This window comes from Eumetopias jubatus, unplaced genomic scaffold (genome assembly GCF_037043125.1).
Source record: "Eumetopias jubatus isolate StellerSeaLion01/CBP00866 unplaced genomic scaffold, mEumJub1_p1.0 scaffold_4, whole genome shotgun sequence".
NCBI lineage: Eukaryota > Metazoa > Chordata > Mammalia > Carnivora > Otariidae > Eumetopias > Eumetopias jubatus.
In genome coordinates this window covers 107,810,351-107,836,194 of record NW_028274810.1, presented here as the reverse complement: position 1 = coordinate 107,836,194, position 25,844 = coordinate 107,810,351, and the positions used below count along the sequence as shown (strand labels likewise).

Below are 25,844 nucleotides of genomic sequence, written 5' to 3'. Positions count from 1 at the left end.
CCGCCCAGATTCTGAGCCGGCTGGGCACAATGTGTCAGGGTGACAGGGGCCCCTTAGGGGCCTCGAGTGGAAGGGCTGAGGGCACCGCTAGCTCATTTGCCCATGGTGGGCAGCTCTGCGTGGCACCGGTGCTGGTCACCTCCCCTGCCTGGTGGGCACTGACGCAGTCGGCCCCGTGTCTGCAGGGCCCAGCCTTTCCTGAGCATCATTGGCTGGAGGGGTGTTCTCAGCAGGGCTGGGGAGGGCCAGGGGAGGGGCTGCAGGTTAAATTTAGCGTGTGGGGCAGTGCAGTTGCCAAGGTCCACCTGCTAACACACTTGGGCCTTGCTGCCAGGGCTGGGAGGGGGCTGGCTCTGCCTGGGGCTGGGACCATATAAACTCGTGCTCTGGCCTGGGCGTGGCATAGGCCACCCTCAGGCCTGACCAGCTGCCCACAGCCTCTCTGAGGGCTGGCTCCTTGACCTTCCGCTCAGACTCAGATGTCAGCAGCTGGGGTAGCCACCCCTGGGCATGGCCTATCAGCTCCCTTAGGGGCCTGGGGAGGTGGGGCTCCGAGGGCCTATCACAGCTCCCTTCCCACTATCTCTGCCAATCAGGAGCAACGGGAGGGGAGCTTAGGTCACCCTGCCTGTGGTGTGGCCCCAAGGGCAGCTCCAGGCTGGCGCACGGTGAAAGGGCACAACGGCAGCCCAGAGCAGCCAAGGTGTCCGAGGGCCCAGAGCCGCCCTACCCTGTCACACCACATCCCAACCCAGAGACTCCGGCCTCCACCAATTGCTGGTCTGGGGCCAAGGTCCAACCGCAGGGCTCCTGCAGCCTGTGGGCCATGGTTGCCAGCCCAGGAGGGGCTGGCCAGATGGAACCCCGCATCTGAGCTTTCGCTCCCCTCCCCCAGTAACGCCAGAATTCTATAGAGGCCTGACTCAGTTACCTGGGAGACAGGCCTGCTGGCCCAAGCAAAGATGGGGGGCCTGAGAGGGCTAGGCCTTGGCAGAGCCCTGCTGGGGTAAATCTCCAGGGGCCCCAGCTCCATTTCCCCTGGGGGTTTAGCTCTGCCCAGCTTTGCCAACCCCTCCGGGCATGCAGCGTACCTCCCCTCCCCCAGGCCCAGGCCCTCAGAGCTTCTTGAACCTTCTGTCTGTCCCTACCCCCCATGCAGGTCTCCTGCTCCCCGGTCATGGGGACACTGGGCGGGCCCTGGGCCTTGCCCCAAGCCCCGCCTGCCTCCTCATGCACTCCCTGTGGCTCCCTGGGGCAGAACTGTGCCCAGATCGGTGGGGCGGGGCCCAGCGGCCCCGACTTCTTCTTCAGCCTTTTCTGTCCCTTTCAGTGGGGCCAGCAGGCTGCAGTGAAGAGGGTGCCCTTTACCTTGAGCCCCTCTACCCAGGCTCCCTCTTCCCAGCCCCGGCCAACTGAGTCTAGACCCAGCTTCCCTTATCCCCACTTCTGAATCCTGCCGTGTCCTGACCTTCCCGCCTGGTCTGAGTAGGGTCATGGCCTTGAGGGCAGGTGACCACAGCCAGGTTGCAATGACCGGGCTGAAGGAGAAGGTGCTGACGCTGGACACCATGAACCCGTGTGTTCGGAGGGTGGAGTACGCAGTACGTGGTCCCATTGTGCTGCGTGCCCTGGAGCTGGAGCAGGAACTGCGCCAGGTATGGCCCTGGGCCCCGCCACTGCCCTCCGGCTGCACCTGGACAGCTGAGTCAGACCCATTCCCACAGTCACACAGGACAAGGACCTGCCGGAGTGATAGATGGCCTGTTCTCACTGCCTGTGCCCCCTCCCTCCCAGGGGGTAAAGAAGCCCTTCACTGAGGTCATCCGCGCCAACATCGGGGACGCACAGGCCATGGGGCAGAAGCCCATCACCTTCCTGCGTCAGGTGAGGCTCAGCATGGCTCTGTGCTCCTCCCCAGTCAGCCCATGTGCTCTGGCTCAGTGTCCGGTGCTCCCAGGTCCTGGCTCTTTGCGTCCACCCTGACCTCCTGAACAGCCCCGACTTCCCAGAGGATGCCAAGAGAAAGGCTGAGCGCATCTTGCAGGCGTGTGGGGGGCACAGCCTGGGTAAGTGCCAGTGCCCAGACCGGCCAAAGCCCCAGAGAGGAGCAGGCAGGAGGCCCTCGCGTGGAAGGGGTGGACTCGGCTGCTGGAAGGGGGCGGAGGTACTCGGGAGGATTGCTGAGGAACCTCTGGGTCCTCTTCTCCTCCCCGACCTGCCTCACCCCCTGGCCCAGGGGCCTACAGCGTCAGCTCCGGCATCCAGCTGATCCGGGAGGATGTAGCTCGGTACATCGAGCGGCGCGACGGAGGCATTCCCTCAGACCCCAACAACATCTACCTGTCCACTGGGGCCAGCGACGCCATCGTGGTAAGCCAGGGCCGGGGCAGGAGGACACCGGGGCTCTTTTCGTGCGGCTGGGCGGACCTTGCTTCTCCCGGCACTGTGGTTCCCGGTGGGGCGCGGAACAGGTGCAATCCCTGTGGGCCCCACCAACCTTGCCTCCCCATCCCTACAGACAGTGCTGAAGTTGCTGGTGGCCGGAGAGGGCCCCACCCGCACAGGTGTGCTCATCCCCATCCCTCAGTACCCGCTGTACTCAGCGGCGCTGGCCGAGCTCAACGCTGTGCAGGTGGACTACTACTTGGATGAGGAGCGGGCTTGGGCACTCGACGTGGCTGAGCTGCGGCGTGCCCTGTGCCAGGCGCGTGGTTATTGCTGCCCACGCGCACTCTGCATTATCAACCCTGGCAACCCCACTGGTGCGCCACCCATCCCCCCAGCCTTGCCGCTTCTCCCCCCCCCAACCCCCTCTCCCCCTCCCCCCCCCCCCCCCCCCGCCTCCCCTCCTCGTGCTGCCTCTCGGGGGCAGAGCGCAGAGCCCAAGAGTCTGACCCTGGAAATGCTGCATCCTCCGCGCTCCAGGGCAGGTGCAAGCCCGCGAGTGCATCGAGGCCGTGATTCGCTTTGCCTTCGAGGAGCGCCTCTTCCTGATGGCTGATGAGGTGCTGGCAGAGGCTCGCCTGGGGCTTGGGGTTGGAGGGCACCAGTGGCAGCCCCCCGCCCCCCTCCCCCCGTGACGCCTGTCCGTCCATCCAGGTGTACCAGGACAACGTGTATGCGGAGGGCTCTCAGTTCCACTCGTTCAAGAAGGTGCTCGCGGAGATGGGGCCGCCTTACGTGACGCAGCAGGAGCTCGCCTCCTTCCACTCCGTATCCAAGGGCTACATGGGCGAGTGCGTGCGGGCTGAGCGGGCGGGGTCTTGCGGACTCCACCCCTGGCTTGGCTCCCCCTCGCCCTGCCTTGACACCTGCCTTCCCTGTCCGGCAGGTGCGGGTTCCGCGGTGGCTACGTGGAGGTGGTGAACATGGACCCCGCCGTACAACAACAGATGCAGAAACTGATGAGTGTGCGGCTGTGCCCGCCTGTGCCGGGCCAGGTCCTGCTCAGCATGGTGGTCAGCCCACCGGCGCCCTCCGACCCCTCCTTCGCGCAGTTCCAGGCGGTGAGCGGGCGGGGCAGGGAGGGGCGGAGGTTCGATCATGCGACGTGGGCCGCCAGGTCTGATCAGCCTACCTCCGCGGCCACAGGAGAGGCAGGTGGTGCTGGCCGAGCTGGCGGCGAAGGCGAAGCTCACGGAGCAGGTTTTCAACGAGGCTCCCGGCATTTGCTGCAACCCGGTGCAGGGCGCCATGTACTCCTTCCCTCGCGTGCACCTGCCCCCGCGCGCCGTGCAGCGCGCTCAGGTAGGTCGGGCCGACTGGCGACTGGTGTGAGGGCAGGCGAGCGAGGCCCGAGGGTGGGGCGGGGGGTGGGCACGGGCGCCAAGTCTGGGCACCCAGTGCTGACTGCCCGGCCCGGTCCTTCCGCCCCCAGGAGCTGGGCTTGGCTCCTGACATGTTCTTCTGCATGCGCCTTCTGGAGGAGACCGGCATCTGCGTGGTGCCTGGGAGTGGCTTCGGTCAGAGGGAAGGCACCTACCACTTTCGGTGAGGCCCAGCCCCGCATGGTTTAGCCTGGCAGCCCCCAACACCTTTGCTTACCTCCCTCCCCGTTTTAGGATGACCATTCTGCCCCCCATGGAGAAGCTGCGGCCTCTGCTGGAGAAGCTGAGCCAGTTCCACGCCAAGTTCACCCGAGAGTACTCCTGAGGCGCCCCCTCCCCTCCCTCTTCCGGGCCAGGGTGGGCCGGCACGTCCAACCCTGGACTTACCATGGCCAGGGCCCTGGGGTCTCTGGAGCCCTCTGGACTTGTTCCTGCTGCCTGTGGGGCTGGGCCCCTGCCTTTCTGCAGGCCCCTAATAAAGCTGTGAAGCAGCCTGACTACATGGAAGCCGGCTGTGTGCACACCTGTATGAGCCTCCCCTGCCTTTGTCCACTCATGAGTTCCTTTCTGAGCTGGGGCTCTGTGCAGGCCTGGAGACCCAGCCCAGCAGGACATTTGTCAGCCTCCAGGAGGAGCGGTCAAGGAGGGTTCCCAGAGGAAGTGACCTTACTGCACATGCAGCACCTCTCACGGGCTGGGTCTCCACTGTGGTCTCTGGTCTTGGGGCCGACACTGGCAAATGTCACATAAAAATTAGGAAGAGCAAGAGGTGTGAAGGAAGCCACTAGGTTGGGAATGAAGCTGGACAAAGAAACATGGGAGCTGAGTCCCAGGGGTGGCCACATCCAAAAAAGTAGTCTGAGGAAGACACAGAGCCAGGTGGCCTGGCTCCCCTTCCTGTGCCGTTGGCCTCTCCCCTGTAGCACAGGGATCACGCTGAGCTGTGAGATGGCGCTGGCTGGGTGGGTGAGCAGCAGGGAGTGGAGTCGCAGTGAGCACTCAGAGAGGGAGTCTTGGTTTCCCTCCTAAATGGGCAGATGGCACGGTGCTGCTGCCCGAGGCTGCTGGAGGAACAGCTGTGCCAAGAGTGGGGACGGAGAACGGACAGATAGGTCTTGCTTTGTTTGTATTGGGTTTGAAGTGTGTGACATCCTAGTGCAAACGCAGTCCTTGGACTGGGAGGCAGTGAGGGGCGGCCCTCCCAACGCTGGAGCACCCGAGGGCAGGTGCCAGGGAGAAGAGCATGTAAAATGCTGACGAAGGGGCACCCTGGGGAGACCCAGGCTGGGGGGGGTGGGTGTGCAGCCCTATGTCCTATGCCACGGAAAGAGGGATGAGCGCCTACTGTGGGCAAGGTAGACTCGATTGTGGGTCACTGCAGTCTTCTTCGGTAGGGGTGGTAGCCCCCATTTTACAGACGAGGAAACTTGTCGAAGTGATAGGAAACCCACTCGAGGTGGCTTCACCAGCTGTTACTCTAGGGGTTGGGTTGGCTTCAGGGGGTCAAGGGTTTGGAGACAGTACTAAGGCTCTAGATCTGTCCGCTCTGGAGGTGGTTCTTAACCATGGGCCATACTCACTACCCCCTCTGGGCCTCGCGAGCCCTGCGGGGTGCAGCTCTGAGCAGGAGAGACTGCATGAGACCCCCACATTCAGCTGCTCCTGGGACAGGCCTCTCCCTCCACAGAGCCCCCCTGGAGTGAGGCAGGGCTTGGGCCCGCCCCACCTGCCTCTCCTGGCCTTGTCCCTGGACACTAGAGGGCGGCCCCGGCAGCAGCGGGCTGCATCGCCCTGGCTGAGACCTTTCACACAGACGTGGCTTTCAGGGCCCTCCGCGGCCCCGGGCTGGGCGAGGGCCGCAGGGGCGGGAGGAAGCCGCAGTGCACGGGCACTTAAGAGGCCGACTCCTTCCTGGGGGCTGCTGGGAGGACCCGGTGGACACTGCAGCAGCCAGGCTCCAGGTGAGACACCAAGTCAGGGTGTGGGTCCAGGGGGGCGGTCTGGGAGCCGGATCTGATACCCTTGGGAAGGTCCAAGGTGGGCCGCGGGCTCAACCCCAGCTAGGCGAGCGGCCGTCCATGCCCGCGGCTCCCCGGCCGCACCCAGGTTGGCCACTGGGGGCGCCGGAGGGCGGCCGGCGCTCTGGCCGGCTCGCGTGCTCTGTGGCCGCTGCGTCCCGCGGCTGCGCAGTGCGCACGCTCCCAGGACCCGCGGGCGCCGGCCTGTCCCACCCTGACCTGAGTGGCCCAGCTCCGGAGCCATGCTGTCGTGTGACCCCTGACCTCCTCGTGACGGGACCAGACCCCGTCCGGAACCGCTCTGCCCCGGCTCCAGGCTCTGGTCCGGCCTTGAACCCAGCCCCCGTCCCCGCCCGGTCGCGGGCCGGGTCCCGGGCGCCCCGCGTTCCCGGCCATGCACGGGAAGCTGCTGCCGCTGGCCGGCCTCTACCTGGTGCAAGGCCTGCCCTATGGGCTGCAGTCTGGCCTGCTGCCTGTGCTGCTGCGGGCGCGTGGCCTCTCCCTGACGCGCGTGGGACTGGCCAAGGTGCTGTACCTGCCCTGGCTGTTTAAACTCTTGTGGGCCCCCCTGGTGGACACGCGGGGCTCCCTGAGGGCCTGGCTGATGCTCAGCACGGCTGCTCTGGGCCTGGTGTGCGGGCTGCTTGCAGCCTCGCCTCCCGCGGAAGCCGGCCCGGCGGGCCTGCCGGTCACTGTAGTGGGGCTGCTTCTGTTGCTGAACCTGGGTGCGGCTGTGCAGGATGTGGCCCTGGACACGCTGGCCGTCCAGCTCCTGGAGCCAGCTGAGCTAGGGCCTGGTAACACAGTGCAGGTGGTCGCTTACAAGCTGGGGGCAGTGCTGGCGGGAGGGGGCCTGTTGGCCCTTGTACCTACCCTCTCCTGGCCCCTGCTCTTCCTGCTCCTGGCAGCTACCTATTGGTTGGCTGCTGCGCTCGTCTGGGCGGCGCCGGCCCTGCAACAGCCGCCCTCCTCTGGGCCGTCAGAACCCGCCCTCCACAGCCTGTGCCTTCTGCAGCACCTGCTGGCCATGCCCGGTACTCTGTGGACAGCAGGCTTTGTGCTCACTTACAAATTGGGTAAGTGAGGCTGTGAGCTAGGCAACAGCAGGGGCGGGAGCCTGGGGCCCTGGAGCCCGTTTTGTGGTCACCTTCTGGGGGATTAACTGCAGGCTGGAGCCCAGCCTGGCTCTGCAGCTTCTCCAGCTCTAGCTGCACGGCTTCTGTGAGCTCCAGCCGCACCCCCTCGGGTCTCTGACGCTGCTTCATGCTGACCCTAAGCTTGGCTGATGCCCCAGGACGGAGGCAGGGCAGGGCCCTGGCTAGGGGAGTGTACCTGAAGCCCCAGGTGAAGGGAGGTGGGGAGCCCCTGCTCACATTCTCCCCACAGGTGAGCAGGGTGCCAGCAGCTTGTTTCCGCTGCTCCTGCTGGACCACGGCATCTCCACGCCAGAGCTGGGGCTGTGGAACGGTGTGGGCGCTGTGCTCTGCTCCATTGTAGGCTCATCCCTGGGCGGGGCCCTGCTGGCCAGGCACAGGTGAGCCCTCCCTGGCCTGCTCCACCCACCTGCTCCCACCCAACCTGCACACCCCCCCTGACCCGTCCCCTCTCCCCACCTCAGGCAACCAGTGCCCCTGCTGAGGTCAGTGCTTGGGTTCCGGCTCGGGGGTCTGGCTTGCCAGACCACCCTGCTCTTCCACCTGGACACCCCGGGGGTCAGGCTGGGCTCCAGCACAGTCCTAAGAGGTGAGGGTCTGGCCACGGGAGGGGAGGAGTCCAGTGTCCTGGGCTCCGCTGATCTTGGCCCTCCCAGGGGCAGCCTTGCTGAGCCTGTGTGTGCAGCACTTCCTGGGGGGCCTGGTTACAACCGCCACGTTCACCCTGATGATGCGCTGTAGCCAGCTGGCGCCCAGTGCCCTGCAGGTAAGAGGGTGCGGCTGGGATGTCCAGGGGGGCTGCAGGGCTGGGATCCAGGCAAGCCCTCACCTGATCTCACACCTCATCCCGCCTCGCCCCTGCAGGCCACACACTACAGCCTCCTGGCCACTCTGGAGCTGCTGGGCAAGCTGTTCCTGGGCACGCTGGCCGGGGCCCTGGCTGACAGCCTGGGGCCACATCTCTGCTTTGCCCTCTTCCTTGCTCTCTCAGGCATGCCCATTCTGTATCTGAGCCTGGCGCCCAGCACCCTGGCCTGAGCTGAGTGGCCAGCCTAATAAAGCTGAGCGTGCCCATGGCCTGGCTGTCTGGGGTGTGTGATGGGCAAGGCTGTCCTCAGAAAAGAGGGTTCCTGAGAGTGACTTTTGAGCATTTTTTATTCTGCATTTTGGGGCTTCCTTGCCCCCACACTTCTGGTGGTGGGCTTTGCCCAGGGTTGTCAGTCATTGTCATGGCCATCGATGTCCCTTTTCCCTGACACAATGCCACGCCTGATTCCCTCCGTACTGTGGCCACGCGGCGCCCTGTGCATGCCTGTCCGTGATGTGGGGGAGCAGGGCCCGCCCATGGCAGGGTGGTCAGTGGCCCCACCGCAGGATCTCCTCTGTGGCTAAGTGCATCAGGGCAGGGAAGCTCAGATGCAGGTATCTTCTCCAGAAGCGCCGGTCCCGCCCATACACCTGCGCTGGGTAGCGGGGGCTTCCTGTGGTGGAATGGGACACATGACCCTGAGGACTCTGGGCCATGCCTGGCCCCTGCCCGTTATCAGAGCCCAACCTCCTAGGCCCTCACCAATGCCGTGGAAGATACGGGCCACAGCCCTGCCTGAGAACTGCTGGTCTGGCCACGAGGACAGAAGGTGGCGGACGTCCTGGCGAATCTGGTCCTCCCAGTCCTGGATCTATGGGTGGCATGTAGTGGACTGTGAGCGTGTGTGCGCCCTGCAGCCTGACCTCACTGCAGGCCAGGAGGGGCTAGCACTCACCCTGGCCTGTCCTGGCTCTGGGCCCTGCTCGTCTTCCGTGCCCCCTGAACCCTCTTCCTCGAAGTAGCAGCTGAGCAGGGCCTTGAGCCTGGCGCTGCGCTCCTCATCAGGCTGCTCCAAGCAGGGCCCGCAGCTGGGGAAGGCGACGCTGGAGTGAGAGTGATCCGTCAGCGCTGCTCACCTGAGGGAAGGGTGGAGGTGGCCCCAGGCCCCGCCCACCCCTCCTGCACCTGTGAAAGGCCTGGAAAGTGTGGCGCAGGCGGGCCAGAGCCTCCTGCTCTCGGGCTTGTATGTGGCCGTATAGGAAGTCACAGATCTGGTCCCTCTCGTGGGCCGTCAGGTCTCCAGGACTACGCAGACAGAAGGCAAGCTCCCGGAACTCCACCAGCACCCCCGTGTCCCGAGGTGCACCTGCCAGAGAGCTGGTCACGCACGGGTGAGCGGGCGGCAAGCAGGGCTGGGGCCAAGGAGGGCTGGGGGCAGGGCGCACCTGTCCCGGGCTCTGGCTCCCACTGCAGCTGACGGAGAGCCTGCTGTACAGAGGCCAGCTTCCAGCCCACTGAGCCGGCCAGCTGCAGCACATCGAACTCAACAGAACAGCTTCCCCCACCTGTGTTCTGCGGTGGCTGCTGGGCCAAACACATGGCCAGGAGGGGACACCTGCACCAGCGGAAGGGACATGGGATAAGCAGTCCTGGCTCCGTGTCCCTGGCCGCAGCCCGGGCTGGGACATGTGCTCACCTGTGGGCCAGGGCCTGGAGCTGGGGGGGGCCCCCGGGGCAGCGCAGGTGACAACGGGTGCAGGTGGGTGTCAGTAGCTCCAGCCAACGCCGTGGGTGGAGCTCCAGGTAGCACAGCAGGGTCTCAATGGCTGGGGGGCAGAGCCGGGTTTAGGGGACGTGGGGACATGGGCATGTGGGGACGCGCCCACCGCCACCCCCAGTTCCTCACCCTCCTCAGGCATGTCCAGGGCCTGCACCAACGGCCGCACTGGGAGCGCCCGCTCGTGGCCCGGGCACCGGGCTGTGCGCTCAACATTGGGTTGCTCGGCCTCCCTCAGGGACATGGCCACAGGCCTCTCCTGGCTCTCGGCTCCATCCTGCTCCAGGGGGCGTTGGGCATGGGCACGGGTGCAGGTACAGGGTGGGAACGAGCACTGGACCAGCTTCTTCACGGCGAGAAAGTCGGTGGCGTCGGCATGCACGTGTCTCCGCAGCTCCTGCAGGTCCTGGCCCTGCGACACGGCAGCTGTGAACAGGTGGCTGGGTGTGTGTGGTGGGGGGGTTGGGGGTGGGTTCGAGCGGGGCAGGGAAGAACCTGGGGTTGTAGGAAGAGGTGGCAATGCGCTGGCTGGCCATCACGCCCGGCCCGGCCCACAGCCTGTACGTAGCTCTCAAAACTTGTGGGCAGCCCCAGGTGCAGCACAGCCCGCACGTCTGGCCGGTCCAGCCCCATCCCGAAGGCCACCGTGGCCACCACCACCCGCAGCCGGCCGTCCATGAAGGCCTGCTGCACCCGCTGCCGCTCCCGGCTACACATGCCGGCGTGGTAGGCTTCGGCTACAGCCTTGGGGGCCTGGCCTGCGGGGGAGACAGAGACAGTTGGGTAGACTGTGTTCCTGAGGCAGCTCCTGTGGGGCACAACCCTGCTGGCCTCACCTCTGGGCCCCAGGTCCCGGGCCTCAGGCAGGCAGGTGCGGAGCAGTGCGGCAACACGCTCTGTGTCCTCGCGTCTATTGCAGTACACGATGACAGAGCTCAGAGCACAGAAACGATCACTCCGCAGCAGTGTCACCAAAGCCTGGTGGGTGATGGTGGTCAGTGGGGGCTGTCAGAGGCCGCGCCTCTGCCTGGCCCAGGTGTGTACACCTACCTGGTCTGGGTCCCTGTCCATGGACACAGAGAGGTACAGGTTGGTGGGGATGGTGGCTGGCCCTCTGAGGACAAGCTCCTCGGCTACGCCTAGATGCCGGGCCACATCTCTCGCGGTGCTGCGTGTGGCCGTGGCCGTGAGGCCCAGGAAGCAGCGCACGCCCATGTGTTCCCGCAGCACCTGTGTGGGAGCGGAGCTGGTGAAGATGCCCGAGCTGTCCTCCCTGGCCTGCTCACTCATACCCCGAATAAGACTCACCTTGCAGACGCGCAGGTAGCAGGGCCGGAAGTTGTGGGACCACTGGGAAAGGCAATGGGCCTCATCAACACAGGCAAAGGCGACCGGAGGCAGCTGAGGGAGGCGGCCAGGGGTCCCTGCGCCAGCCCCAACCAGCGCCTCGGGTGACAGCATCAGCACGTGCACCTGGGCCGCCTGAACCTGAGGGTGCAAGGTCAGGAGCATCATCCAAGGGCCTATCTGCTCCCCTGCCCGTCTTGCCACGTGAGGCCCCTCACCTTCTTCAAGGCAGACTCCCGCTGCTTCCTGGTCATGCCTGAATGTATGCAGGCTGCCTTCAGGCACGGGGGCAGGCCAGATACCTGCAGGTACGGGAGAGCGACCAGTTACAAGCCACCCTTCCTTGGCCCTCCCTCCAATGGCTCTCAGCTGCTCAGCCTGACAGGGACCACCATCTCTGCCTCAGGCTCTCTAGGGAGAACGAGCCCAGACTGTGGAGCCTAGGACTAAGGATTCAGAGCCACCCAGAGCCTTGGCTCAGAAGCGCCAGGAGCAGACAGGCCCTACTGGGGATGTCCCCCCTCCCCAGTGCCTCTCCTCCTAGGAGTTGACCCACGTCTGGCCACCTGCCACGTCCCTGCTGTCCTTGGGCCACTATGAGGCCTGGGGTTGTGGACATAGCCAACGAGGTGAGAACAGCTGAGCTCTTTACAGCTCTGATTAGGTAACAAGCAGCAGCCCAAAAGGGCCAGAGGACCTGTGGGCACTGGTTCCTGCCTTCTGCATGGGCCCAAGGTTCCAGTCGGTGTACCTGGTCGTCCATGAGAGACAGGAGGGGAGAGATGACTAGTGTGAGACAGGGGCTCCGCCGGGCGTAAAGCAACGCAGGGAGCTGGTAGCACAGGGACTTGCCAGCACCCGTGGGCAACACCAGCAGCGTGGACATGCCTGGTGGGACCAAGGATCAGTAGTGCCACTCCGTGGCCAGGCCTTGGCCCTGCCTCATCCCCCCGGCAGCCAAGCTCACCAGAAAGGATCCGCATGACCACACGCTCCTGCCCAGGGCGGAAGGCTTGGTGCCCCAGCTGCTCTAGGGCCTGGAATACCTCCGCTGGTGTCTCTGGGGACAGGGGTGTTGGTCAGCATGGCCCCAAGTCGCCCCCATCTCCCAGTAAAGGCTCTGGGCTGGTAGACTTCCGCTCACCTGCCACCTGCCCCGACGGCCCTGGTGGGTAGAGTGGTGGCACATAGGGGGGTGGGCAGTGCACCTGGGGCACAGACTGCTCCATGGTCACCAACAGCTCAGGCCCAGAGGGCTCTGTATCTTTCTCACTTACTAGAAACGGACACAAAAAGGTGGTGTGGGACTCCAGACTAGACTGGGATCTTTCTAGCAAAAACAGGTAACTACAGCCTGCCCCCCGTCCCTTCATTCACCAGGGAGCTGACAGCTGGCAGTGCCTGTCCTCTGGACTGCTTCCTCCAAGGTGAGCTGGGTCTGCACGTCCTCTCCGTTCTCACTGCTCTTCTGGGGGCCGGGAGTAGGCTCTGCATCCAGTATAAGGAGCTGCTAGATTCCTTTGTTCGAGCTAGACGTGCTTCCCCCCACTCCTCCCTGAGAGTACAAGTCTCCTCCGAACAGTGTTAGGAACCCATCACCCAGAGTAGAAGTTTCACCTGGCTGGGGGCACTGGGATGACCAGTGGCCTAGCTGCCCACACCGGAAGCAAGAGTTCCTGACTGTGGCTCTGGGCTGACCACCTCCAAAACACTCCCCTTTCTTCTGCCACTTCTGCTTCCACATCTGGGGGCCGCAAAAGAAGGTCAAGAGGCAAAAGGTGGTAGGGATGAAGGGAGTGCCTGCCACCACCTCACCTGCTTCCGGAGCAGCCTGCCACGGAGCGCTGGGCCCCGCACATAGCGTTTCTGCTTCATGTTGAGTCGCACATAATTATCTCCGCTCTGGATAGCTCGTCTAGAAAGGATGTACAAGCAGGCCATGCCCAAAGCCTGCCCCACCCTGGCTCATCTCAAGGTGATCCTACCGGGAAGCTGAAGCTGTAGTACCTGGGGGCTGTGGGGCCACTGGGGGGCTGAACCCACAGGGGTTCTCCTGGACCATCTTCTGCATGTCCTGTAGCCTCAGCTTCTTGAGGCAGAGGTCCCGCTTGGCCACTGTCCTGCTGGGCCTGGGCAGGGTTCCCTTCTGGTTCCCTACCGCATCTCCACTTCTTGCCTCGACTGTTGCCGGGTTGGGGGCTCCCTGTAACTCCACCTGTCTGTAGGGCTTGAGTCTCAGGGCCAGTGCTATGACCAAGGACTGATGGGACACCTGAGGTCAGAGGCTGTGACCCCTCTACGCCCAGGTTAGGCGGGCAGGCCTGGGCAGCCCCCAGGAAGTCTGGGGCCCCACTGTGACACCGCTGTAGCCAGTCAGGATCTAGGGAGCTCAGTCGTAGGCTCAGGGATGCCTGTAGCTGCTGGAGGCGGCCTGGCCTCAGCTGGGGCCCACGAGGCTGGAGGGGCACCTCACTGACTTCTTCTGGAGAGATGGGGGCAGCCCCTGCACCTGGTGGCCCCGGGGAGGGCGTCTTGGACGAGGGTCTTCGTGGAGGCCGGGGTATGTGGCCCAGGGCTGGCCCAGCCTGAGAGGGGGAAGACGGACCAGGAAGCAGGAACTCAGGTATCTGGGCTGGTACTACAGACTCTGAAACCTCCCAGAATGTCCACCCGGAAGCACCAGGCAAGGTGAGAAGCCTGAGATTGGCTCTGAACCCGTCTCAGGAGTCTCACCCTGATTAGTGCTGGAAGGGTACGTATGGCCACATAAGTACAAGCGCGAAAGTGTGGAAGGGTTGACGAGAAAGGCTACGTGGTGATCCTGCCCCTGGGCGGACACCAGCTCTGCGTCCAGGACAGACGCACTGCCCACTTGGCCTACTGGTAACTCTCACCTGCAGGGTGGCCTTTAGGTTGGCCTTAAGCCTCTTCCCATAGTCTGGCACAGACCCCACAGGACTTGGCCCTGAAAGACTAGAACGTGGACTCTGGGTCGCAGCCCGATTCAAGTGCGGCCCCCAGCAGCTGGGCTCCAGCCTCTGCAGGAAGAGAGGGTGGGGGTCCGAGCCCTCCTCCAGCCTCCCAGCCCCCCTCCTCCCCCAGGTCCGGTCCTCCCCCGACGTTCTGTGCCCCACAGAGGCCTGATCACGACTCCTCCCGGCTCTGCGGTCCAGGAGACTGACCCGCAGGCCAGGACGTCCAGGCCTGGGTACCTCCTCCGCCGTCGCGAGAAGCGACTGCTTGGGCCTACGAGGTCCGATGCCGCCGGCCCGGCTCAGGGCCCCCTTCAGGGCGCGGTACTCCCGGTAGAGCGCTGGGGATGGGGTCAAGGGTCATCGGGGGCCGCCGGGCTCCCTCCCCGCCCGTCCCTCCTTCCTCCCCACGTCCGCGCGCTCACCGCGGGTCTCCTCCGGCGCCGCCTCCACGTCCTCCTGCGGCGGGAACGCGTCAGCCCGCGGCCGAACCCCCAGCCCCCCGCCCCCGGGCAGCCCGCACCTGGCCCGGCCGCCGCCCGCACCGCCTCCGGAACGCGCGCTCCCAATCCCGCAGCCGCTCCCGCACGTCCTGCAGCCGCTCCAGGGCGCGGCCCGGCGCCCCGGGCTCCATGAATCTCCCGCCGCGAGGGCGACGCCGGCCGCCGGCCAATGGGGGCACCCAGCAGGGTCGGAGGCGGGGCGGCTCGGCAGCCGCCTCCGGGACAGCCAATCGGTGGGACCCTAGTGGGGCGGCCAATGGGTGGTGTCTACGTCATCGCGGCGCGCGGAGGCGCTGGGCGGGGCGCCGCGGACGGTGAGGCGGGGCCGGTGGCGGTGGCAGCGGCTGTGGGGCTGGTGAGCGCGGGCCACCGGCCGGAGATGTAGCGGGGCGGCGTGCGCCCCCGGCCCTGCCTGGCCGCACGAAGCAGGCACGGGCGCTTGGGGCGGCGCTGCCCGGGAGGCGGGAGCGGGAACCGGACGGTTCGTCCGCGGGGTGTGGGGGAAGAACCTGGAGCCCTGCGTCGGGCAGAGCGACCTCGGGCCCCGGGGGGACGACGCACCGGCTTCGAGGGGCACATCACGTCCGGGAGGCGGAGGGCGTCGCGTTGAGGGTCTCCCGCGGCTCGAGGCCGGGAGGAGCCGGGCGGGGGCGTCTTCGGGGAAACGCCGGGAGCCGCGGGCCGGCGGGAGGGGGCGGCGGCCGCTGCACAGAGGCTCCTCCCACGGTGACCACACTGGCTGCTTTCGTTTCCTCTCGTGACAGGTGCTGGGTTGGTCTGTCCTGTCACAGCGAGGTATGACTCGCCCTCGCGAGATTTGTCTCCAGGCAGAGCAAGGCCGAGGGTTGGCGTTCGGGGCTTCTCAAGAACCAGTGCCCTAAGGACTTACGTTGTGCATGAGGTCCGGAAGAGCAGGGTCCCTGGGGCCAGACTGCTCCCCCTTCCCCGAGCTCATCGCCCAGGCTGTGACCTTGGCCTGGCAAGGCTTAGATCTTAGTTTTCTAATTTGTTTCCAGGGGTATGACTGGGAAGCAGTTTTGAGGATGAGGTGTTTGGCCCAAAGTAAGTCCCCTGACTGTTGCTGCTGCTGAAGTCAACAGTAGAGGTGATGTCTAAGAGCTCCATAGTCTCAGGCATTTACCGTATGCCCTTTGTTAGCTGGGATGCCTATTCAACTGCTGACTCTATCCATCTGAGCAGTTCCTGGCCTGGGTCCTACTGAATCCCATGGGTTTGAGAGTTGGGCTCTCACTGTGGTTCTCTCTGGGGGGAAAGAGGACGTTTAGACAGGTGGCAAGGACCTTGGTGGGTGAAGTTTGCTTTCTTTCTGTGAATCTGCAGGGATCTCCGTGCTTGGCAGTACTACTGGACGGTAGTAGTTAAGACCTGAGGGTCAGGCCTGTCTGGACTCAAGGTTCCCTGGGTCCTAACCCTTTTTACCTTTGCTGGTATTAAGCTGCATCAGTGCTTCCAGTTCCTCTCCAAGGACCACCCGCAAGAGCTGGAGGAGGGTGGGGAGGCGGATTGTGATGCAGCTTCCAGCCTCCTAGGAGTGTCCTACCTCCTCTAGTGCTTGCGTGGTGGGGGAAGGGTCTGAGCTTTATTCTACTTTTGAGGAAGAGAGAGTCTCTTGACAAACAGCTTTGTAATCTGGGAGGCCTCAAGTACAGGTGTGTGTGTGTGGAGGGGGGGGAGGTCCTGCAGAGCAGTAGCCGTCTAAAGCACATCCAGGCAAGCTGGTCATGTCTGATGCTGTGCTATTTATGTACCGTTTGATGGCTACGTTTCCCTAAAGAGACTCCATGCTTCTGGAGGGAGGGAACTGGGGGGTGGTCTTTTCCCTGTTTCCACTTAGCCCAATGCTAGGCACTTAGCACTTGCTCTTCAGTGCCACGGTCCTTCACTGAGTGTCAGCGCTGTACCAAGTGCCACGCTGGGCTTGCTACCTATCAGTGATGGAGGAGGCTATGGCCGGGTGGTGGCCTGGGGTCTGTCCTCCCCGCTGAAGGGCCCTTCCCTGCAGGTGGCTTCCTGCCTGGCCCAGCGCCATGCACACGCTTGTGTTCCTGAGCACGCGGCAAGTGCTCCAGTGCCAGCCAGCTGCCTGCCAGGCCCTGCCCCTGCTGCCTCGAGAGCTCTTCCCCCTGCTGTTCAAGGTGGCCTTCATGGACAAGAAGACTGTTGTGCTTCGAGAGCTGGTGCACACGTGGCCCTTCCCACTGCTCAGCTTCCAGCAGCTGTTGCAGGAATGTGCCCACTGCAGCCGGGCCTTGCTGCAGGAGCGCCCCAGTACAGAAAGCATGCAGGCCGTGATCCTGGGGCTGACGGCCCGGCTCCACACCCCAGAGACAGAGGCTGGTACACAGCCTCTCTGCAGGTATGGGCTCACCCGAGGGCCCCGAGGGCCCGGGGGGGGGGGTGGTGCAGAGAGTGTCCCCTGTGAGGTTCCAGGCGACTGCAAGGACTCAGTGCAGGAACAGGCATGTTGCTCCTGTCCCAAGATGGCTGGGAGTGGGTGTGGGCTCTGCTCCCTTGTCTCCTGCTTCAGCCTACCCATGCTCCCAGGAAGCATGCCCTGCGAGTGCTGGACATGACGGGCCTCCTGGACGATGGCGTGGAGCAGGACCCTGGCACCATGAGCATGTGGGACTGCACAGCAGCGGTGGCCCGCACCTGCATAGCGCAGCAGCAGGGCGGGACTGCAGAGCCCGGGCTGGCCCCCATTCCTGTGGAGGTTCGTGTGGACCTGCGGGTGAACCGGGCCTCGTATGCGTTCCTGCGGGAGGCACTCCGAAGCAGCGTAGGTAGTCCGCTGCGGCTCTGCTGCCGGGACCTGCGGGCTGAGGACCTGCCCATGCGCAACACTGTGGCTTTGCTGCAGCTGCTGGATGCGGGCTGCTTGCGCCGTGTGGACCTGCGCTTTAACAACTTGGGTCTCCGTGGCCTGTCTGTTATCATCCCACATGTGGCCCGCTTCCAGCACCTGGCCAGTCTGCGGCTGCATTATGTGCACGGGGACTCCAGGCAGCCTTCTGTGGATGGTGAGGACAACTTCCGTTACTTCCTGGCCCAGATGGGCCGTTTCACTTGTCTGCGGGAGCTCAGCATGGGCTCCTCTCTCCTCTCGGGACGGTTGGACCAGCTGCTCAGGTGAGCAAGCCCCACTACTGCCCTGCCCTTCCTCCTCTCCCCCAGACCCTCCCCTGGTCCAGCCTGTTTGTGATCTCCTGTGTCCCCTATAGCACTCTGCAGAGCCCCCTGGAGAGCCTGGAGCTGGCCTTCTGTGCCCTGCTGCCCGAGGATCTGCGCTTTCTGGCACGGAGCCCCCATGCTGTCCATCTCAAGAAGTTGGACCTTAGTGGCAATGACCTGTCTGGCAGCCAACTAGAGCCTTTCCAGGGTCTGCTCCAGGCAGCTGCGGCCACACTGCTGCACCTGGAGCTGACTGAGTGCCAGCTTGCTGATACCCAGCTGTTGGCCACGCTCCCTGTGCTGACGCGCTGCAGCAGCCTCCGCTACCTCGGCCTCTATGGCAACCCGCTGTCCATGGCGGGCCTCAAGGAGCTCCTCCGGGATTCAGTGGTGCAGGCTGAGTTACGCACAGTGGTGCACCCCTTCCCTGTGGACTGTTATGAAGGCCTGCCCTGGCCACCGCCTGCTTCTGTTCTGCTGGAGGCTTCCATCAACGAGGAGAAGTTTGCTCGTGTGGAGGCCGAGTTGCACCAGCTGCTACTAGCCTCGGGCCGTGCTCATGTGCTCTGGACCACAGACATTTATGGGCGCCTGGCTGCAGACTACTTCAGCCTATGACCTCCAGGCTGTCCTGGTGTTCAGGGCTGATGGAGATCCCTCCCTGCCTTAGGTAGACAGAGCCTTCATGGGGCCCTGTTGGAGGCCTGACACAGAGGCACTGGTCTCGGGTTTCCTTGCTCCTGGGCATTTTGAGCCTTCCTATGCTTTGTGCAGCACCATGCGCAGTTTGCCCTGTACCCATTCCCCTGACTGGCTTGGGCTTCAAGGGCTGGATTCCAGGCCTGCACGGCCAGGTTTGGTTTGGGTGCACTTGGCTACCCTCTGGTGTTGTGGTCCTTTCTTTGGAATGTTTCTGGGGTCCCAGCTGCGAGCTGAGAGAGGGTGTTCTCTCTAGGCCCTTCCCAAGAGCAGACTGCCCTGGGGTTGAAGTTGGAACAGAGACCTGCTTCAAGGAGAGCTGGGTCTCCCTGCCCCGGCACCCAGGAGACCACCTGGCTGGGCTTTGGAGCCAGAAGGTGTCATTAAGGTACAAACGTGCAGTGTGTTTGGAACTTAAATTTGTGGTTGTTTCTTCTGTCCTAATTGGTCAGAATGACTTGTCGCTGGCTCTGCTGTCACCCCCAACCTGGCCGCTGGGTAACTAACAGCTGTCTTCCAGTCCGCTGCCCTCCTCCCCGTCCCTGGGCACCCCCACCCGCCTCACAGCCACTCTGGACGCCTGCACAGCCCGTCGCCCCTCCCACCTCGGGGAGGCCCCAGGTCCTCCAGAGGCTGGCGAGCCGGTGTCAGCCCCTGCAGAGCTAGAGGTGAGGGTAGTCCTGGGAGGCGTCTTTTCTGGAGGGCCTCGGTAGGGGTGTGGGGAACCTCCTTGGCCACCGTCCGTTCGCACCTTAGGACTTCCGCCCGCAGAGCTGGGGGTCCGCAGGTGCCTGCGCCACGCCCTCGGGGCCCCGGACCCCACACACGGCTCGCCGCACACTGCGCAGCTTCTAGCCTTTACTGACTGCGCTGGAGCATGCGCGGGGCGAGCCCGCGGGCCGGCCAGTCCGCGAGGCCGACGTCATCCGCGCGCGCCCGCCCGCCCCTCTAGGCCCCCCCGCTCAGCAGTGAATTTCATAGGCTGCGGGCGGCTGCAGCGGGAGGCCCTGCGCCGGCCCGGTCGCCGCGCCGTCGGCCGCCTCCGTCGGGCCCTCTGCGAAGAGCGGCTTGGAGCGGTCGATGACGAACATCTCGTGGCCTCGCTCGTCGCGGAGCTCCTCGAGCTGCGCGAAGGTGCAGGGCCCATCCGAGTAGTCGTTGACGAACAGCGCGCCCTCCCCCGGCGGCCCCGGCGCCTTTTTCCGCTTGCGCCGGCGGCGGCAGATCATGGTCGCCAGCAGCAGCGCCGTGAGCGCGAGGAGCGCGATGGCGGCTGCGATGGCCGTCTGCGTGGCCAGGCCCAGGGCGCGGAAGGCCATGCTGCCCGCCTCGTGCAGGGGCTCGTGGCTGACGGGGCCGGCGTGCGGGGGCGGCGGGGGCGCCCGCTGCAGCTGCTGCTGCTGCTGGGACAGGTTGACCAGGAGCTGGAAGGGCACGCGGGCGGCGCCGCCGGCGTTGGAGGCCTCGCACTCGTACTTGCCAGCGTGGGCCAGGGTGATGTTGGTGAGGAAGAGCATGCCGCTGCCCGTGTCGGAGGCGCCGGGCCCGCCTGGGCGCGGCGCCCCGCCGTCTGGCTGGATCTGAGCCCGTCGCTGCCCTTCGCGAGGCTGGGCCACCTTTCTCCAGGTCACCAGGGGCTGCGGGTAGCCGGAAGCTTGGCAGGCAACCCGCAGGTCCTCCCCCAGGTTGGCTGTCACCTCCAGCGGCTCCACGTGTACAGACGGTGGGATGCAGATGAGGCTACTGCCAGATATGTCCAGGAGACTTTGAAGTGCCAGGCGCGGGGGCTCTGCACACATTATCTTCTTGTCCCTGGAGCTGAGCAGCCGCTGGCCGCCCTCCTTGATCCATGCTCCCAGCCAATGCAGGGCACAGTCACAGCGCCATGGGTTCTCTGTGGGCAGAGCAGTGGCGGGCTGGTAGCTCAGGGGTGGTTGGCCAGAACAGGAGCCCCTTTCCTATCTCCCACAGGGCGCCCCTGCAGCCTCTTCTCTGACCCCAAGCTCCTTGGAGTGTGGGCACGCTCTTCCCTCCCTCTTCAGTTCTGTGATGCATGTTCCAGATCTCTAATTTCTAAGAAAGCCTCTACTCCTCTGAAGTCGCTGCAACAAGTCCCATTATTTTTGGGGAAGCTTGGTGTCCACATAGACATCCTACAGCACTGAAACCTTGCAGGTCCTGTCAGCCTTGTCTTCAGGTGCTGTGTCCTGGAATGCCAGCCCTAGTTTCATCCTTCCAGTTTCTGCCTGCCTGCCCTGATAGCCCCAAAGTGTGCAAGTGTAAGCCCCTCAACTCTTTCCAGGGATTTCTACCTTTTCTGTCTTCATTAGGCAAGTTCCCTGAGCTGTGTCCCTTCCAGCACCCCCATTCCTATCAGACTTCTCCCATGGGTGCAGGTGGTGGCATGGCCCTCCAGAGTGCTCCTGGATGGTCTGCAATTCAGAGCCACTGAAATCAAAAGTCCCCGCCACACCTGAGCCTGTTTCCTACTGCCACCCCTGTGGCCAGGGAATAAAGCTTTGCATGAGATCCCTTCCCCCCGGAAGGAGGTACCTGTGAGGCGCAGGACCTGCAGGCTGGCCAGGGGCTGTAGGGCCTCACGGCTGATGGTGCCCAGTTGATTCCTGCTGAGGTCCAGCAGTGCCAATGAGGAGAGCCCGGCCAGGGCCTGGTCCTCCAGCAGCTCAATGCTGTTTTCCTGCAGGTGCAGCTCCTGCAGTCGCTGAAGGAAGGACAGCAGATCATCAGGGAAAGGCCCTGGGACACAGGATCCCTTCCTAGCAGGATAGACTGGGTTGACTTTTCTCCCTTTCACTACCCCTAGCCCACCTAACCCCCTCACCGGTAGGTGCAGGAAGGTGAAATCCAGCAGCTGCCCTAGCTGGTTACCAGCCAGGTAGAGCGCACGGAGCTGGGCCAGGCCGGTGAAAGCGCCAACTCGCAAGCCACGCAGCCGGTTGCCGGTGAGCGCTAGCTCTAGCAGGCGTGACTGCGCGCGGAAGGCGCCTGGCTCCAGGGCGCGCAGGCTGTTATTGTGCAGGTAGAGACGGCGCAGGGCTGCGAGAGGCGCCAGTACACCCGGTTCCAGGCGCGCGATGCTGTTGTCCTGCAGGAACAGCGTCTGCGGGCCGGAGGGAAGGAGGGTATTCACGCCTCTGAGGGAGTCTCCCTCTTCCCTAGGGCGCTCCAGCACCCACAGGGACGCTCACACAGCCCTCCCTCCGTGTCGCGGGCACCTCTGCTCCGCGGCCCAGTGGCCCCACGCGGTGCCCACCTGCGTCCCAGGTGGAATTCCGGGCGGGACGACGCGCAGCCGCAGGGCGCCGCACTCCACCGTGGCGCTGTAGCAGCGGCAGGCGGCCGGGCAGCCGGCAGCGCGGGCCGGGAAGTCGGGGAACCACAGCAGCCACAGCAGCAGCAGTGTGGGCGCGCCCGGGGCCATCTCCCGCGGGACCGGCCGCGGGCCACGAAGCTGCAACCTCCTGACGGGCTTCCTTATAGTCCACCCCGGATGTGATGTGCCTCCTGAAACACAGGTTGGCAGGCCTGCCCCTAACACTTGAGAGCCAGAGAAGGACATGATGGAGGCCCACAGCTTGTGTCTAGTTTCTGAAAAGTTATAAATCAGTTCAAGCAACTGATTAAAAAAAAAAAAAAAGTTGGTTTCCCTCCTTTATAAAAACAGTCATGAAGATCTGGGGCATCAGCTTTCAATTTGGAATTTCCACTATTCTTAGTCTTACTACACAGGCCATGTGGGGAGAGTCAGCCCTGCCCGAACTCTCTTCTCTTCCCATCTATCTCCCTGGCACTGTAAGGGGCTTCCTACTCGTGCGTATGGACGTCTGGATCCGGCTTCCCTCTACATTCTAGCAACTGGCCACTCGAATCTAAGGTGCAAGAGGCTAGTGCAAGGTGAGGTGGTGAAGCCCATTACCCAAGCACAGGCTAGAAGAGGAAGAACAGGCTCTGGGAAGACATTTCCCCTTGTCCACATGGACTCCTCTCTGTGAGACCTCCAAAAGCTGAGTCCATAACAGAAGTCTTGTGCCCCCAACACAAGGCCCCAGGCCCCACACTGCCAGTGTCCTTGTCTTCACCCAACCCTGACCCAGCATTGTCTAGTCCTTTTCTCCCTAGGACTCATGCTGTGTTCCCCGACCCTGGGATCCACCTGATGTATCTTGATGGTTAACATGGGCAGAACTAATCTGGGAGCCACCAGCCATAGGAAAATGCAAGCATGGCTTTATCCAGCCCCTGCCCCTGCCCTCCTGGGGGTGAAAGTGAGTGGAACAGCTTGCAGAGAATTAGGGGTATTTCTCAGGGAACTTGTTAGACAATTGGGGGATGTGGCACACAATAGGAAATGGCCTATGTTCTCCCTGCTGGCTCCCAGCAAGTTGCTTCTGTTTTTTTTGGGGGGGGGGGGGGCTCTGGAACAGCTGCGTTGTAAAAGAGGGGCCTTGGGCCACCAACTGGGTTTCTAGGGTAGTTTCCCAAGTGGGCTTTGGAAACAGTGACCTCCTAAATTGTGAGGGAATATATAGTGTGTTTGGGATTTATGCACATGCACCTGTGATCCTAGAGAGATGGGGAGGCCTGGGACTAGTTCCAGGCACAGTAAGTCCAGTTTTAAAGGTGGGGACTTGGGCCGAGAAGCCAGCTAGTCTGGAACTAGGGATAGCAAAGCTGAGGGTGTGCTGTCATCCAGCCTCCAGCCCTTCCTCAAAGGGTCCCGCTCTGAACACCTGCCTGTTTACCAAGTCTCCCTGCTAGCAAGAGTGAGTCATGTGGAAACGGACCAAGGGGCCTTGGTGTCTGCTCAAATCTTGCTCTAAATTGCAACTCACATGATTATTTAAAGTCACTAGAAATGAGGTAGGCACAGCAAAAATTTTAATGGAATATAGCTTTGGCCCAGGCAGAGGCAGTTCCCAGGTGTCTCCGGATATGTGTGAACCCCAAGGACCTGAAGGCATACTCTGGGCTCCTGGGATCCATTTCCCTGAGCCAAAGCGCTGGCCCAGGGCTTGCCCACCCAGCCTCCAGCGGCAAGTCCTCTTAAGTAGAGGAGCTTCTTGGCTTCCTCCTTAGGATTCAAGGCACTGCGGTTCACAGGGACACCCCCTAGACACTGATTGGAATAAAAGGGCCGGCCTGAGCAGGGATGAGGGCCCAGGCGGGAAGAGCAGAGGAGGCCAGCCCAGAAAGCCTTTCACCCAGCGGACAGCTCTCTAATCCGGTTGGGCAGGGGGCGGGGCGTCACACACAGGATTCTGCGTTGGCTGTCACCGTCTCCAGGGCGCCCATCTGTGCGGGGACTGGAGGGGCGAGGAAGCCCTGCGACCCCCTCGGGTTCAGTGCCTGAGCCGCGTGCCTCGATTCCCCCCACGGTGTCACCTGCACCCCCTCCAGCGCGGGTCTGTCCTGAGCCAGTTCAGGGCAGGGCGTGGTCCCTGCCAGGTCTCCTCCCCTTCTCGGTGCGCGTGGGGTACAGAGCCGGAAAGGCCCCCGATCCCGCCCCCATGCCCGCTGACCTCGGGTCGGGCGCCCCCTCACCTGACACTCCCGCGGCGCGGCTCCCCCGCCGAGCCCGCGGCGCCCCGGCCCACTGAGCAGCGCCGGGCGGGGGAGGGGCGGGCGCCGCTCGCGCACGCGCACTGGAGCCCCCGCGCCTCCGGCCCGGCCTCCCCGGCCCGCCCCAGTGAGCGAGGGCCAAACCAAAGGACGCCCCAGGCCCGAGGTGTGGGGAGGGAGCAGAAGGGCCCGCGACCCCGCCCCTCCTCGCGGTCGAGGCCACGGACGCGGCAGCACCTCGGACAGCGCCGAGCCGCCCGGGCCGCGGTGCACCTGTGCCGCGCACGCGCATTCGGCCGGCGCGCTCTTTGGGTGCGCGTGCGCAGCGATGCGCGGCCGGGACCTCGCGGGGAGGGGGGCAGGACCGCGGGGCGGGGCGGGGGGGGGTGGCGGGCGGCCAGCGGCACCTGCGGCTCAGGGCCGCGGGGTGGCGAGCAGCAGCGGGGCCAGGTCCATGGTGAGGGCGAGGCGGCGGCCTTGCCAGCGTACGTGCGAGGGCAGCGCGGACGCGCCGGGCGGATACTCGAAGCAGGCGCTAAGCTCGAAGGCCAGGGCTGAGCGTACCAGGCCCACGCCGCCCGCACGCTCCGGCGCCGGGTGGTAGAGGCGCCCATTGGCTGCCAGGGGCAGCAGACGCGCCGGCTCGAAGGGCACGGCCAGGGCCTCACCGCCGCCGCAGTAGGAGAGAAGCGGGGGCCCGGGGCCCGAGGCCAGCAGGTGCGTGAAGACCACGGGCCGGTCTTCGCAGCGCAGGAAATTGCGCTCCCTGCCGCAGGGCGAGAGGAAGGGGAAAGAGGCCTCGTAGCGACCGCTGCGGTTGGGTCTCAGGCGGGAGAAGAAGGTGACCAGGAACTGTGGGTCTGGAGGTGAAGGGGCGCGGTTGCTTACCATGCCAGTCTACACGGGGCCCCGCTCCCCCAGGCAAACGGCTTGCCCTGGGCAACGCCAAGGGCTGGCACCGCTCGTCGGCCCACCACTTTGGCCTCACTCTGGACAGCAGGACTCTTGTGCGCAGGATGCCCAGTCCTCTGCTTCGGGTGGGCCAGTGGGGAGGCTGGGGAGCAGAGCCCACCAGGGCCTTGCCGAAGGGAGACAGAAGGTGGGTAAGAGGGTGCAGCGGTACCTTTGAAGCAGGTGATGAAGTTCTTCATTTTGGAGTCATCCAGGAAAAGCTGCGGACAGAGGGGCAAGCCATTGCCCATGAGTCCCAGCTGGGAGCCAGAGTCGGCCCCAGGGCGGGGGAGGCATTGGGCAGGCCTGAGCTGAGGCTAGTGTCCGCTTCCCTTGCTCGTGTGTACACACCGTGTGCAGAGAGGCGAATGCAAAGTAAACCGGGGGTCCTACCGACATTCCCGCATCGACGCCGCACTCCGGGCCGTGCTGGTGCCTGAGCTGCCATGCTTTCCCCGTACCTCTCCCTTCCTCAAGTTTCTAATTGAGTGTGCCACCTCCTCCGCGGAGGCTCCCCGACTTGCTTCCACCCGCCAGGGCTTGCAAATCAGGGCGGCCCCGGGGGCCGGGGACCGCAGGGAGGGGCAGGATCTGGGGATGTAGAGCGCGCGAGACGCAGCTGCAACTGCGTGTGGTAGGTTGGCTGCTGGGGGTCCGACCCCTCTGGGGCTGAGGCCCGACGCCCCAATCTCTCCAGCTCGTTGACCCAGCTCAGCAGTCACGTTCACTTACCTCAGAGACCCCGCCCCTCGCAGGGGCCCTCCCTCCGACCCCACCTCTCTTACAGATGCGCCCCCTCAGGCCCCGCTCCAGGCCCACCTGGCCCTGATGATCCACGTAATAAAAATATTCTCGCGTCCGGGGCTCTGGGGCCTGGCCCTGCGTGTAGGAGATGTCCCCGCCTCCACCGCAGGCCCGGGTCCCCGGGGACCGCGCCAAGGCCAGGGCGCCGGTCCGGAGCGCTCCGCATGCCTGCCACATCTTCCTCCGGCGCCGGAAGCGGCGGGCCGGTCACG

General features: G+C 64.4%; 6 protein-coding genes across 14 annotated transcripts; 3 read left to right on the top strand and 3 right to left on the bottom strand.

Moving 5' to 3' along the window:
• Positions 1 to 1,491: 1,491 nt before the first annotated feature.
• On the top strand, positions 1,492 to 4,359 carry GPT (glutamic--pyruvic transaminase). The gene is made up of 11 exons (XM_028093621.2): positions 1,492 to 1,655; positions 1,795 to 1,884; positions 1,958 to 2,066; positions 2,237 to 2,370; positions 2,519 to 2,762; positions 2,926 to 3,005; positions 3,100 to 3,236; positions 3,332 to 3,506; positions 3,592 to 3,747; positions 3,878 to 3,990; positions 4,062 to 4,359. The coding sequence occupies exons 1-11, from the start codon at positions 1,494 to 1,496 to the stop codon at positions 4,150 to 4,152; spliced, it is 1,491 nt and encodes a 496-aa protein (XP_027949422.1). The 5' UTR covers positions 1,492 to 1,493; the 3' UTR covers positions 4,153 to 4,359.
• Positions 4,360 to 6,020: 1,661 nt separating this feature from the next.
• Positions 6,021 to 8,076, top strand: SLC33A2 (solute carrier family 33 member 2). Its single transcript, XM_028093504.2, has 5 exons — positions 6,021 to 6,921; positions 7,232 to 7,379; positions 7,464 to 7,588; positions 7,656 to 7,765; positions 7,864 to 8,076. The coding sequence occupies exons 1-5, from the start codon at positions 6,240 to 6,242 to the stop codon at positions 8,035 to 8,037; spliced, it is 1,239 nt and encodes a 412-aa protein (XP_027949305.1). The 5' UTR covers positions 6,021 to 6,239; the 3' UTR covers positions 8,038 to 8,076.
• Positions 8,077 to 8,136: 60 nt separating this feature from the next.
• Positions 8,137 to 15,304, bottom strand: RECQL4 (RecQ like helicase 4). Its single transcript, XM_088022872.1, has 26 exons — positions 15,296 to 15,304; positions 14,968 to 15,060; positions 14,733 to 14,856; positions 14,427 to 14,647; positions 14,329 to 14,362; positions 14,144 to 14,244; positions 13,826 to 13,969; positions 12,939 to 13,516; positions 12,747 to 12,846; positions 12,549 to 12,675; positions 12,309 to 12,419; positions 12,076 to 12,207; positions 11,899 to 11,991; positions 11,683 to 11,819; positions 11,150 to 11,233; positions 10,893 to 11,072; positions 10,635 to 10,814; positions 10,421 to 10,562; positions 10,080 to 10,342; positions 9,714 to 9,996; positions 9,504 to 9,633; positions 9,253 to 9,422; positions 8,993 to 9,173; positions 8,763 to 8,910; positions 8,570 to 8,678; positions 8,137 to 8,480 (listed from the first exon to the last, which is right to left on the bottom strand). Exons 1-26 carry the CDS (start codon positions 15,302 to 15,304, stop codon positions 8,356 to 8,358), a joined length of 3,999 nt encoding a protein of 1,332 aa, XP_087878998.1. The 3' UTR covers positions 8,137 to 8,355.
• LRRC14 (leucine rich repeat containing 14) lies at positions 14,712 to 18,716 on the top strand. Of its 9 annotated transcripts, none has more exons than XM_028093500.1 (6): positions 14,718 to 14,761; positions 15,171 to 15,307; positions 15,423 to 15,468; positions 16,430 to 16,783; positions 16,972 to 17,556; positions 17,649 to 18,716. In XM_028093500.1, the coding sequence occupies exons 4-6, from the start codon at positions 16,455 to 16,457 to the stop codon at positions 18,214 to 18,216; spliced, it is 1,482 nt and encodes a 493-aa protein (XP_027949301.1). In that variant the 5' UTR covers positions 14,718 to 14,761; positions 15,171 to 15,307; positions 15,423 to 15,468; positions 16,430 to 16,454; the 3' UTR covers positions 18,217 to 18,716. The 9 variants fall into 9 exon arrangements, with proteins under 9 accessions (XP_027949304.1, XP_027949301.1, XP_087878809.1 ...); XM_088022683.1 differs by having other exon boundaries at positions 15,423 to 15,511; XM_028093496.1 differs by lacking the exon at positions 15,423 to 15,468.
• On the bottom strand, positions 18,717 to 24,231 carry LRRC24 (leucine rich repeat containing 24). Its single transcript, XM_028093493.2, has 5 exons — positions 23,860 to 24,231; positions 21,572 to 21,906; positions 21,140 to 21,418; positions 20,851 to 21,019; positions 18,717 to 20,191 (listed from the first exon to the last, which is right to left on the bottom strand). The coding sequence occupies exons 1-5, from the start codon at positions 24,167 to 24,169 to the stop codon at positions 19,260 to 19,262; spliced, it is 2,025 nt and encodes a 674-aa protein (XP_027949294.1). The 5' UTR covers positions 24,170 to 24,231; the 3' UTR covers positions 18,717 to 19,259.
• A 38-nt stretch (positions 24,232 to 24,269) lies between these two features.
• Positions 24,270 to 25,822, bottom strand: CUNH8orf82 (chromosome unknown C8orf82 homolog). The gene is made up of 3 exons (XM_028093589.2): positions 25,648 to 25,822; positions 25,001 to 25,049; positions 24,270 to 24,737 (listed from the first exon to the last, which is right to left on the bottom strand). The coding sequence occupies exons 1-3, from the start codon at positions 25,807 to 25,809 to the stop codon at positions 24,292 to 24,294; spliced, it is 657 nt and encodes a 218-aa protein (XP_027949390.1). The 5' UTR covers positions 25,810 to 25,822; the 3' UTR covers positions 24,270 to 24,291.
• Positions 25,823 to 25,844: the final 22 nt, after the last annotated feature.

What these genes read in the sequence shown, in the direction of transcription:
- GPT (XM_028093621.2), top strand. Translation starts at nt 1,494, where the DNA reads ATGGCCTTGAGGGCAGGTGACCACAGCCAGGTTGCAATGACCGGGCTG. An exon ending in TGGAGCAGGAACTGCGCCAG is followed by an intron (nt 1,656 to 1,794) that starts GTATGGCCCTGG and finishes CCTCCCTCCCAG; the next exon opens with GGGGTAAAGAAGCCCTTCAC. An exon ending in GTGTGGGGGGCACAGCCTGG is followed by an intron (nt 2,067 to 2,236) that starts GTAAGTGCCAGT and finishes CCCCTGGCCCAG; the next exon opens with GGGCCTACAGCGTCAGCTCC.
- SLC33A2 (XM_028093504.2), top strand. Translation starts at nt 6,240, where the DNA reads ATGCACGGGAAGCTGCTGCCGCTGGCCGGCCTCTACCTGGTGCAAGGC. An exon ending in TGTGCTCACTTACAAATTGG is followed by an intron (nt 6,922 to 7,231) that starts GTAAGTGAGGCT and finishes TTCTCCCCACAG; the next exon opens with GTGAGCAGGGTGCCAGCAGC. An exon ending in CTCCAGCACAGTCCTAAGAG is followed by an intron (nt 7,589 to 7,655) that starts GTGAGGGTCTGG and finishes TGGCCCTCCCAG; the next exon opens with GGGCAGCCTTGCTGAGCCTG.
- LRRC14 (XM_028093496.1), top strand. An exon ending in GGTACACAGCCTCTCTGCAG is followed by an intron (nt 16,784 to 16,971) that starts GTATGGGCTCAC and finishes CCATGCTCCCAG; the next exon opens with GAAGCATGCCCTGCGAGTGC. An exon ending in CGGTTGGACCAGCTGCTCAG is followed by an intron (nt 17,557 to 17,648) that starts GTGAGCAAGCCC and finishes TGTCCCCTATAG; the next exon opens with CACTCTGCAGAGCCCCCTGG.
- RECQL4 (XM_088022872.1), bottom strand. An exon ending in ATCCCAGTGCCCCCAGCCAG is followed by an intron (nt 12,420 to 12,548) that starts GTGAAACTTCTA and finishes TACTGGATGCAG; the next exon opens with AGCCTACTCCCGGCCCCCAG. An exon ending in GCCGTCGGGGCAGGTGGCAG is followed by an intron (nt 11,992 to 12,075) that starts GTGAGCGGAAGT and finishes CCCTGTCCCCAG; the next exon opens with AGACACCAGCGGAGGTATTC.
- LRRC24 (XM_028093493.2), bottom strand. Translation starts at nt 24,169, where the DNA reads ATGCGCGTGCGCGGCACAGGTGCACCGCGGCCCGGGCGGCTCGGCGCT. An exon ending in CCGCGCCGCGGGAGTGTCAG is followed by an intron (nt 21,907 to 23,859) that starts GTGAGGGGGCGC and finishes ATAACTTTTCAG; the next exon opens with AAACTAGACACAAGCTGTGG. An exon ending in GCAGGTCCTGCGCCTCACAG is followed by an intron (nt 20,192 to 20,850) that starts GTACCTCCTTCC and finishes CTCTGCCCACAG; the next exon opens with AGAACCCATGGCGCTGTGAC.
- CUNH8orf82 (XM_028093589.2), bottom strand. Translation starts at nt 25,809, where the DNA reads ATGTGGCAGGCATGCGGAGCGCTCCGGACCGGCGCCCTGGCCTTGGCG. An exon ending in ACGTGGATCATCAGGGCCAG is followed by an intron (nt 25,050 to 25,647) that starts GTGGGCCTGGAG and finishes CTCTGTCCGCAG; the next exon opens with CTTTTCCTGGATGACTCCAA. An exon ending in CTTCATCACCTGCTTCAAAG is followed by an intron (nt 24,738 to 25,000) that starts GTACCGCTGCAC and finishes CTTCACCTCCAG; the next exon opens with ACCCACAGTTCCTGGTCACC.